Genomic DNA, 12,008 nt, shown 5'->3' with positions numbered 1-12,008 from the left:
CTTGCACATTTGGTGAGGGTTGTATTATTGAATGTGATATGATGTTGGGGATGTTGAGAGTGTTGGTGGTTGTGTTGTGATGACTGGGTGCTCCCTCTAATCTCTCCTGTGTCTGACTGCTCCCTACAGGGTCCTCTGATTGCTACGGCCTTCACTAATGGCTACCACTGAGAGAGTGAGTCTGCTACTATACCCACCCACAGCATCACATACTCAGAAGAGTCATGTTCCATTCAAATAAATCACTCTAATTTACTGTACATTTATTGTAGCAATATAATGTTGCCTATAGACACATGAAAATTGTCTCAATTTCTCTGCAGAGCTGTGAACTGAGAGATGGAAAGCTTTGAACTGGTCTGACACTCCTCTCTGGCTGTGTGACCCTGCAGGTGCAGTTGGAGCACTGACCCTTGACCCCTGATGTCCACGCCCCTCCTCCCACTGAGGATCTCTTTTCTTCAGACTTCCTGTGTTCGGTCTTAACATCCCCTCCTGTCTAACATGTTACTGTAGTTAGCAGAAAGGAACAACAACCTTTAAAAATATATATTTCTGCTTGTATTAGAAAAACATGCAGATAATTCTAGCTACTTTTTTATTTTATTTCATTTGACTGTTTTGTGGAAATTGTCATGTATTCTTGTATGTCTTAATTATTATTTTTATTTTTTTCTCCCATTTGATTCTTTTGTCAGAAGGTGTTTTATTGAGAGTCAGTGAGGGAGAAAGTGATCTCCAGGTACGGAATATGTGAAAGACTGGAGCAAGTATTTGTACTGAATAAATGTATATTTATCTTTCAGTACATACAGAACATTGCTGATAATACCATTTTTTTTTTTGTATGTATTACAAAGTTGAAAAATGTATATCTTGGTAGGTTTTTAACAAACATTTGTTATACTAATAATGATAAAAGTAACTAAATTGATAGTCGTGAGCCTATTTCCAGTCAGATTTGAACTGCGTGATATCTGTTTTTTTGTCAAATATTGTAAATAAATAACTGTCTTTTGGATTCTGCAAAGAATGAGGGGTATTGGGAAGGCAGTGATGGCATTTGTTTTCAGCAGATGTTTTTTAACTTTCATTCATACTGTTCGGCGTTGGCCACTCAGACTCATACATATCATAGTGTATTTGTGTGATTCCTAATCTTTAGCTGTCTGAGTTGTGAGACTGGTCCAGGTATGACAGAATGAAAGGGTTTGCTCCTATACTGTGAATTCACGCAGGAACCACTTATCAGCGCCGGGAGTGAGAGCTTGTGGGGATATTCCTCTTATGAGTAGGCCTAAAACGGTTTCTTTCATCCTTACTTGGAACTTATTTTATTGTTGTTTTTAGAATGATCATTTTGAATATGTGGTGGTTGTAAAGGAAAATGAAGGACAAACATGCAGGAACCAGTCGTAAAAACAGTTTCACAGTGGTACGATTTCACGGCTAGATTCTTTCGCAGATTGTGTTGTGTGACTGCGCGTTTGTGTGTGTGTGCATTGTATGGCTATGCGGTCACACTGGAATTAGGTGTGAAATGTATTGTCAGGGAATGGATACATTGGTGGCAAATGTGAATTTATCATCTTCATTTTGGTTTGTTAATTAACGTCCTTGTCTCTGTCGATGTGTGGAGAGGATTCGTTCATTTGTTTCAGTGCTAAATTAACACTCTCAGAGGTGGTCCTGAGGCTCTTCCATGATGAGATTGTATGTATTTCTCCTGAACCCCCTTCTCCACACTGACCGATACGCTGTACATCTACTGGATGATGTGAGCCATAGACTGGAGCCATGAAACTCATGAGAAGCTATATACTTTAAAAAAAAAATTACCTTTTTGCAATGGGAGGTTAGATAAGGTGTTTTACTTTTGTGGTTAGTTTAAGAACAAGAGGCGCTGTCAATTTCTATCACCAAGTTGTAGATGTTGATATTTTTCTAAGCCTGCTGATGGATTGCCATGGAGCCTTTGGACTCTGTGTTTACTCTGAAAGGTTCTTGTCAACACTGTAACCCTCTTACATTTTTTTACAATTCCTAATAAATTATTTTTAAACATTCTACTAATGCTTTAAGTTGTAACAGTCTTTCCAGACATGGTTTTCATGAAAAGGTTTAGAAACAGTACAAGATGAAGAGGGGGTAGTAATGGATTGATTTTCAAGCTTGACATGACTAGTATACTGTACTGTCTGTCAGATAAAGGCAGTCTCTCCCACTGACAGATTTACCATTACGAAGAAGAGGCAATTGCCTCAGGCCTCAAGAGCTGGGCATAAAAAATATGAAAATAATTTATCCACTTAACCCCCCCCCCCCCCCCCCCCCCCAATGCTCTGCTCGATGCATAACAAATTCCCATCAAAATCTGTCTGTTTAAACTAGAGATGTCTCAATCCCTTGCATCCGCCGATGATCTACAGCGGGGTTTGTCAGACCGGGACACATCTCGACAATCTGTCTTCTCATGAAAACGGTCTGGTCTACAAATTACTTTGACCCATCTATGGAAAGATGAAACTCTCACACACATGATGGTGTACTCCGACTGAAGGTAACCCGGTACCAGGCCGAAACATGAATGTCAATGTACACAGGTAATTCCACTAAAAATTCTTAGCATTTTTCCCCCCTGAGCTTTCTTACATCTCTCAGACAGACACTTAAAAATGTTTTATCCAATGCATTTCTATGGGCAGCAGTAAGGCCGAATTCAGTGTTTCATAAAAAAAAAAAGCAATTGCATATGTTAGCTTAGCTCACTGATTTACACCGGGTCTCCACCCCTATTTACCTATTTTTCTGCCATGAACTTCCCCAGGCTTACCCGTATTAGGGAAGCCTGGTTCTCGACGAGGCTCGCTTAGTAGAAACGCAGACCAACCCGAACCCAAACTTACACTCTTGGGGATACAATACACATTTCTTCAGTAAAAAGACAGATGTTGCTGATAATACTGTCATCATCGAGGCAGAGGACATGTATGTGAAGCCCATGTATCTGATGCTGTCTGGCAAAATAGAGTATGGCATGTTATACTCTTTTTGGCCAGACAGCATCAGATACATGGGCTACATATAGTAAGAGAGAGGGGCGCTGTTTCGCTCTCTCGGATGCTTTCTCTGGTGAGATAGTCCATTGTTGATTTAGTCCCAACATGTTTTGCATGTCAGCAATCAAGTTTTCAAGATATATTACTTTCAAAATACAGTTATATGTATATTTAATGTGACCAGAGTAGTCATTCATAGGTGATTTACTTTTAAGTGAGTCTTCTGAGCCATTTACAATCCGCAGAGGCCCACTAACATCATGATCCATAACATGACTAGAATCTCCCAACCACCATTAGCAGTTTTCACTCCTATCCCTGTGTAAAAAATGGCTCAATCTTTTCCTGCTCTCTTTTTTCCCTTTTCTCTGTGTGGCTGATTCAGACTTAGGAATTTACGCTTTTCCTACGCATACCTTTCCTACACACTTCTCAGTATTTGGTATTCAGTCAAGTTTGGTTGCTTAACAGGCTCTGGAGTGTGGCTACCTTGCATGCATTGAATACATTCCATTCAACCCCTGAAAACCCTCCCACTTGCTGGCCAACATATTTTCCATCCCTTTAAATACGGTGTACATTTTAGTTTGAATTTTGTCGACAGACTCACTAGAATATATCGAGAGAACGCGTTCAGAATATTAGGGATCAATGAAAGAAAGCCATCTAAATAAATGCATATTTGTCTCCGTTTCAGCACCAATTGGTGTGGTAGATTATTTAGGTTTAGGAAAGTATTTATGAATCATAAAAAACAGGTTTGGAGAGCCTTTATGCATGAAAGAAAGTAAACAGTGGTTTGATTCCTCCTGAAAATTGCCACATTCAGTTCTTTAACTCATGGTCATGTTGGAAAACTGGTGTACATAGAATTATAATAGGGAGAATAGTGTACAACAGTAGGCTGTACCCTCGTCTATTGCCTGCACTAACCATGAAACTGTGTGATGACACGGCCAGGTATTGCGCCGTGCGTCAAGTTCAAGCTGTTAAGAATTGGTCTGCACTCCGATTCATAACAATTTAATTAGCCTACATGTCTTTTTTAAAACATGATCAACTGTTACTAATGATCCTCAGCAACAACCACACAGCCGTGATAGCGTTTACAGAGGAAGAAAATGAAGGTAAAGGAAACAGTGTAATTAAATGGACTCTATGCTATATCAACTAAAGGGAACGAACAGTAAATTGGCAGTTGAATGTGTTATTATTAGGCCTACTGATGGTCGATACTGATAGTGGATAATATTTAACATAATAGGAAAGAGAGAATGACGGGTTAGCCTATAATTAAAAGAGCTATATGTAATATTGTTTGGGCCAGCGAATCTCTTGTCAAATTGACTGGGGCGCTAACGGTTTGTGCCTCATTCGGTTAGTGTGAGGCTCAGGCCATGTCTGTCTTTTGTTGACCAATAAGAAGGCTGCACCATTAGAATGGGGGTGGGTCCGATACATATTAAAGTTTCTGAAATTACAATGCAAAAAGATTACATGTAGCTCCTTTAAGACATTCAAGTGCCATCCCTGCAAATGAAAAGACCATACAATTTCAATTCTGCATAATGGCACAGCATTCATAAACTTTACTGATGGAAAGTTGATATGTTGATATGCTTCAGTTTGCTGCCATATGACATTGGTCTTCAGCGATTATAAGGTAAAATAGATCTAAAATAATTGTCATTTATATTTACAATTCCCTTATCCAATCGGTTTACTCATTTACATAGCTCTTGTCAATAGCTCTTATCAAGTTGTAAACTACAGTGCATGGAGAAGAGAAGGGTGTTTTTTCTATCTGAAAAAATAAAGTAGATGCTGTTTCCACTTGGAAGTGGTTGGTTTGCTAGACCTGGTTTCCATGGTTTCCTCACGTGTAAAGGTGTTGGAATATAGTGTATCTGCAGACACACCTCCGCCACGCCTTCATTTATATATTCGATCTCCACCCCAAAAGAATAGCGGGTGAAAAGCATGCAATTCTCATGCTTAAGTTCAAGGTTAGAATACGTATAGAGAAGTGCATAAAAAGGGAATTACATTCAATTTACACACGCTTGCAGGTAGCCTAGCAGTTAAGAGAGTTGAGTCAGTAACCTGAAAGGTTTGAATCCTGAGCCAGCAAGGTGGAAAAATAGGCCATTAGTCCCTTGAGCAAGGCAGTTAACCCCAGTTCCTCTCTATCACCGTCCTCTCGCAGCCCTCCTCTCTCAAAAGAAGGATAGTATTCACCCCTGAAAGTAATTAGGTCATCTCTCATCTCTGGCTGGAGCCCCCAGTCTGCGTCCTTCTTCCCACGCCTAAGGCAGCCTTAAAACACTCTTCCCCAGGTTGTTACTTTTCCCATACATTGGCTTACTTTTTGACCTGGGTCTTCTACCTAATTTCTGTCCATCTCTGACTGACCTGTGTGACCAGTGTGACCCGTTTAGCTGGTTCGATGTCTCCAGGAACGCCCCGGTCAACGGAGGTGAAGACCAAGCGACCACTGGACGAGAGTGCTGACCACTTGGGGGGCAGGGAGGCACAAGAGATCTCCCCTCTGAAGAACAATATCCACCTTACCATGCTCACCTGTCAACATCAAGGCTCTGACCTTCTCTGTACTGGTGAGTCGAAACAAATGCCTCAGGCATTAAAACAGGCATTAAGTAATGAGTATTGGTCAATGATATGTAACCTCTTGAACCTTCAGCCATGACATCACTTTATGGTAGTTTTGTGGCACAACAGTGTGCTACAACATACAAGGCAGGGGCGGAAATATTTATCAAGGGAGGATCAATGAACAGGCAAAATAACGTAGTCCAGCGATTGGAAGTTCTCTTTATTGAAACATGAAGACCCCTAATTAATAGTCTTTTTTTCTGTGTGTGCATTGTATAAATCTACATCAGCATTTCCCAAACTCTGTCCTCGGGACCACAAGGTGCACGTTTAGTTATTTGCCCTAACACTACACATCTGATTCAAATTAGCAAAGCTTGAGGATTAGTTGATTATTATCAGCCGGGCAACAACCAAAATATTCACAGAGTTTGGGAAACCCTGATCTAGATAGTACCATCTACTACTGCCAAAATAAAGGAAACACCAACATGGTGTCTTAATAGGGTGTTGGGCCACCACGAGCCAGAACAGCTTCAATGTACCTACTACCTTGGCACTGATTCTACAAGTGTCTGGAACTCTATTGGAGGGATGCAACACCATTCTTCCAAGAGAAATGGGATAATTTGGTGTTTTGTTGATGGTGGTGTAATACGCTGTCTCAGGCACCACTGCAATTCAATTGGGTTGAGATCTGGTGACTGAGAAGGCCATTGCATATGGTTTACATTGTTTTCATGCTCATCAAACCATTCAGTGACCACTCGTGCCCTGTGGATAAAAAATAAATAAAAAAACATTTTATCCCAGTGCTTAAAGGGGTAGAGCTCCCATTCATCCTATAAGGGCATAGCCATAGTAGCCAAAATAATGGCCAGAATGGCCTGCCCCCCAGCATTTTAATACATGGCCCTAAGCATGATGGGATGTTAATTGCTTAATTATATATATATATATACACACATACATACATACATACATACATACACACACACTGAGTGTACAAAACATTAAGAACACTGTCCTAATATTGAGTTTCACCCCCTTTTGCCCTCAGAACAGCCTCGATTTGTCGGGGCATGGACTCTACAAGGTGTCACAAACGTTCCACAGGGATGCTGGCCCATGTTGACACCAATGCTTCCAACAGTTGTCAAGGTGGCTGGTAGAGGATCTCTATGCCGATTCATCAGACCAGGCAATGTTTTTCCAATTCTCCAGTGTCCAGTGTTTTTGGTCCTTAGTCCACTGCAACTGCAATTTCTTGTTTTCTGCTGAAAGAAGTGGAACTCTGTAAGGTCGTCAGCTGCCATACCCCATACGTGTCACAGTACAATGAGGTGTGTATTCTTCTTATGTCTTTGGGCACCAATGTTGTACTGGACTGTCAGTTGACTAAATGTATCCCGACTGTTACGCTCCACAATTTGTGTCAGCTTCCTTTGTCCTCTTTCATCAATGACCCATTTTCAACCACTGGCTGGATGTCCTTTGGGTAGTGGACCATTCTTTATAAACAAATTAAACATTAAAGCGTGAGAAACCCACTACTACCATACCCCGTTAAAAGGCACTTTTCTTGCCCATTCACTCTCGGAATAGTACACAATCCATGTCTCAAGGCTTGAAAATCCTTCTCTAGCCTGTCTACACCCCCTCATCTACGCTGATTGAAGTGGATTCAACAGGTGACATCAATAAGGGATCATAGCTTTCACCTGGATTCACCTGGTCATGGAAAGAGCAGGTGTTCTTAATGTTTTGTACACTCAGTGAATATCCCTAATTTACTAAATGTCCATTATGTTGTCAGTTACCTGTATGTAGGGTTGTTAATATGACAACTAGTTGATTCACAAATATATAGCTGATGCACTGAGAGCTTGCATAAACCTAATGGACTTTAAATGTGGTTTTCTCCTGTTGTTGTTTGATTTTGACATTCTACCTGCTTGACCAATAAGGCTCTGGATTTTAATCTCTCTCTATTTCTCTTGGACAGACAGACACACACATTTATTCATACACCATGAGGGCCTCTGCAAGCCACCAGTGATTTTTCAACCTGGCACTGATGGGTGAGATGTTTTTTTGTCTGACTGCCTTCCCTACTCCCCCACCATTCCCACTTATTCTTCACACCCATTGCAATCTGGCAGGTCTGAAGGATCCTGTATTCTGATATGTAATCTAATCAACATTAAAAGGCTAAAAATAGAGGAGACGTTCCCCTGGTCTGTCACTCAGGTGGAACCTTAATGATGGTTTCAACATCACTGATTATGTTGATGATACGATGGGGGTGTTGATGACAATGTTGACGATGGTGAAGATGAGAAAAATAGAACCTTATGATGATCATTGCTTTGCTCTTATTTCATTCCACACATTCATATTTTAAGTAATTTCAGTAAAGAATGTAAAGGATTCAACATTTTGCAGTGTACAAGAAACTGAATCAATGCCCATCTCTGATTGTCAAAACCTTGAGCTGCAGCTCCTGCTAAGACTGCTGTTCACACCCATCTGTGTTTATCTTAGTGTGTAAATTGTTTGGAGCCTCTGCGGATAGCTATGACTGGTTTCCCAGAGTATACTGTGGCGTGGCCCAGTTGTTAGACAGTGAAACTGGATAGCCGTGTGAAAGCATGAGAGAAATAAGTCAAACTCCAATGGGTGAGCTGAGACACCGTAGGTTATCTTCCTCGGGTGTCATATGTGTAGACAGACACATGATATTAGCATTTTTAAAAGTTGGTTGATAAGTACCAAGAATGTTTTATCAGTGTAAACCCCACTTGCACATCATTTCCATATTTATTTATTTAGGCTATCAAAAACGTGATTATTTTACACTATCAAAAACTTCACCACGTCAAGGGAAATGTAGTATTATTTCTAACAAAGATATCTAAATATATTTCAGGATGTTGTGCATCCCTGGAAATAATCTGAATTGATGTAAACATTTTTGAAAACAAAGCTTTTCCCAAAAAAGTGGTCTCTTGGCACAACTTACTCCAGTTATGTTGGGCATAGGGACAGGGTAAGTTGAGCTGCCTTGGGGTAAGTGGGTGATGGTGCTGGTAGGTCAAAGTTGAATTCATGGAATGGGGGTGTGGTGTATTGTACATATTAAATGTGCCTACATTCAGAGCTCTCTGTTCAATATAACTTACCCTTACATTTCTTGAACAGTTTTCTGTGGCAGGGATGTTGTTTCAATGGTTCTATGCATTTGAGGCTACTAAGTTCATGAAACTAGTCCACGAGATTCTTGATATGTTTAGCCAGTTTGATGGAGTTAAACAGGAAATGAAGAAGCTTGTGGATAAGGTCTGCAGTCTCCAGCCAAGCAGAGCAGACCTGCATCAGTAGTCAAGACTCCAGGCCACCCTCCAAAAGAGGCTACACCTTCGCCGTGTCCCAGAGAGCTAAGTTATCACCCTGATGGGGACTATTGCCAACCTCCTCACCAGGCCAGTACCGCACCTTCACAGCGCTACGTTGGTGCAGTGAACCGACAGTCTTTTCCTTCTAGGGCTCACCCTGATGCAGCAGCCTATGAGCCACGAAGAGCTGCCAGCCAAAGGCAACCCACCAGGTCGCCAATCAGGTCAGGTTCCATGGATACCTAGGCCAGACCCTCAACACCATCCACATCCCCCTAGAGGAATCACCGCCGCAGCAGCATCGCAGACCTACAGAGGCCCTAGGCCAACCATCCCTAACTTCAACAGCCTTAAGATCGCACTAGGGAACCTCCTGCCAGTTGACGGGAATGAGCTCTTTAAGTATCGGATCCTAGTGGATCACTTAAAGCTAGAAGAAGCCTGTCAAGTGGTAGATTCATACCTCAACTCCCCCATGCCTTACTCAGACATCATGGCAGTCGTAAACGAGAAGTTTGGACAGCCACACCATGCCACCCTGAAGAAGATAGCCAGTGTCATGGACTCTCCCAATGTCCACTGTAGAGATACAGCTGCCTTCGATAAGTTCGCACTACAGGTCCAGTCCTTAGTGGGCATGCTCTGAACACCACAGCCAGACGGCGACATAGACCTGATGGTTGGGTCTCATGTGGCACTCCTACTCAGCAAGCTACCACCTGAGATGAGGTCAGACTTCCACCATTGCATGTTTCATAAGCCAGGTACCACATAAACCTTACTCGAGTTCTCAGAGTGGTTACAGTGTGAGTCCTGGTGTCAAGGCTACGATGGCCAGACATCAAGCAAAGGGCATAAGGACAGGCTTGGGCAGAAGTCAGAAGAGCGCACACAGGAAACATGGAGCATCCATCCTTCACGGAGCTAAAGACAACCCGGAGAGTGGAGCCGCTGCCTCAGCATTCAACAGTTCGGCTGCCGGCAAGAAGAAAGGCAAAGCCATACTGTCCTTATTGCAACAACCCTGAGCACTATCTCAACCACTGCTCAGCCTTCCAGACGCTCACCAAGGAGAAAGTAACAGAGTGGATCAAGACCAACAATAAGTGCTGGTGTTGTGGAAGGGACCCTCAGGCATCCCAGTGCACCCTGCCAGGGAACGAATCTACAAGTCCTTCACAAGGTCAATGCTAGAACCCGCAAAAAGGCACCAAAAGAGGAAAGCTGCCTGGTAAGCACAGCCACAAAGGTGCTTTATCTATACAGACCACCCTGCTGAAGGTGATCACGCCTCCTTCGCGTCCTGCTGAAGGTGATCAGGGTGCTTCTACACCATGGAGACCATACCCTCGACACCTATGCTATTTTGGACGACATGACCGAGCGTACCATGCTCCTTCCAGATGCTGCACAGAATATTGGGTTTCAGGGTACCCCAGAAGAGCTCGCCCTCAGAACCATTTGGCAGGACATCCAGACCCTCTGTGGTGCATCAGTGACCTTACGCATCCCTCCTACCTAGCAATCCAAGACAAGTTTCCAGATCTAAGGGGCCTTCACCGTGACTCGCTTTGGGCTAGCAGACCGTTCCTATCCAGTGACCAGCCCTCAGAAGAGGGATAAGCACTTGGTTGGTCTCCCTCTACAGCCGTTCATCAACGCCAAGCCTCTAGTCCTCATTGGTGCAGGTCATTCTCATTTGATCACCCCACAAAAACAGTGAGGTTGTGTCCTACCAGTTCCAGGTTCTCAACCTGAACGAGTCCCTGCTGCCAGGACCTACCTTGGGTGTGTCACTCCTGGGAGTACTGTTGCAGTTCTGCAAGCACGCCTTCAGGATCAGTAGGTACATCAAGGGGATGTTTAATCAGGTCCGCCTTCTGCCTGAAGATAGACCCCTCCTACAGTTTGTGTGGCACGAAATGAAGAGAGAAAAGCCCCCTGATGTCTTTGAGTGGCAGGTGCTTCCCTTTGGCACCACATGCAGCCCATACTACCCAATATTTGCCCTCCAGGGATATCACAGAAAACAGCGAGCCTAGAATAGATATTTGGTTCTCCGTAAAGAGGTGCTTCTACGTTGACAACACCCTCCAGAGCGTGCGAACACCAGCAGAAGCCAGACAGCTAGTGAACAAGCTATGAGAGCTCCTGGCATCTGGCGGTTTTGAGCTACGCCATTGGGCCAGCTACGTGCCAAGCATCATCAATTACTTACCAAAGGAGGCCAGATCAGACAACCTTGAGCTTTGGTTTGACTAAGAGAAAGAAGATTCACCCGAGTCTACCCTAGGCCTCAGCTGACAATGCCAGTCGGACACCTTGGGGTACAAGCATCGAGCCGTGGACTACGGAGTGCCGACCATGCAGAATGTGTACAAGGTTCTCGCCAGCCAGGTTGACCCCCTTGGGTTCATTTCTGCCGTATACCACCCAAGCCAAAGTGTTGGTCCAGCGCCTCTGGGATTAACATTGGGACTGAGATGTCTCCCTTCTCCCTCAAGATCTACTCCAGGCTTGTAACAATTGGGAAGGAGAGCTACAGATCCTGCCACGAATCACTCTGTCTTGGTGCTACATACCTGCAGATGTCGAGTGACCAGAGAGGTCCATGTGTTCTGCGATGCGTCAAAGGCCTACGGGTCCATTGCATACCTGAGGACAGAAGATAGTCACAGCAAGGCCTACTGGTCATTCCTGATGAGCAGGTCCAGAGTTGCTCCTAAGCGTCTACATTCCATGCCAAGACTGGAGCTCTGTGCAGCTGTCACTGGAGCCCAGCTTGCCAAGCTGCTAGAGAAAGAGCTTAACTTGAAAATCGACCAGACCACCCTGTGAACAGATTCCACAATCGTGCTGATGTGGCTGCAGTCCTGCTGCTTCAAAAACTTAAAGACCTCTGTGCATGGCGCTATGTGGATTTGCGAGGAATCCCGCAGAT

At 43.5% G+C, this 12,008-nt stretch overlaps 1 protein-coding gene across 7 annotated transcripts in view; it reads left to right on the top strand.

The window, feature by feature from the left end:
- The window catches only part of LOC139389899 (RNA-binding protein Musashi homolog 1-like), a 47,243-nt gene extending 45,174 nt beyond the window's left edge, over window positions 1-2,069 (top strand). For 2 of the 7 annotated variants that reach the window (XM_071136918.1, XM_071136916.1), the window contains exons 14-15: window positions 130-175; window positions 393-527. In XM_071136918.1, coding sequence (XP_070993019.1) covers window positions 130-171 — 42 coding nt within the window. In that variant the 3' untranslated portion in view covers window positions 172-175; window positions 393-527. Of the gene's footprint in view, window positions 1-129; window positions 176-323 lie in introns of all 7 variants that reach the window. The other 5 variants (XM_071136921.1, XM_071136917.1, XM_071136915.1 and 2 more) reach the window with 4 other exon arrangements.
- The last annotated feature ends 9,939 nt before the right edge of the window (window positions 2,070-12,008 follow it).

The sequence above is a fragment of the Oncorhynchus clarkii genome, chromosome 30, assembly GCF_045791955.1.
Source record: "Oncorhynchus clarkii lewisi isolate Uvic-CL-2024 chromosome 30, UVic_Ocla_1.0, whole genome shotgun sequence".
NCBI lineage: Eukaryota > Metazoa > Chordata > Actinopteri > Salmoniformes > Salmonidae > Oncorhynchus > Oncorhynchus clarkii.
The sequence above is the reverse complement of the archived record's forward strand: the minus strand, read 5'-3'. Positions and strand labels throughout refer to the sequence as shown.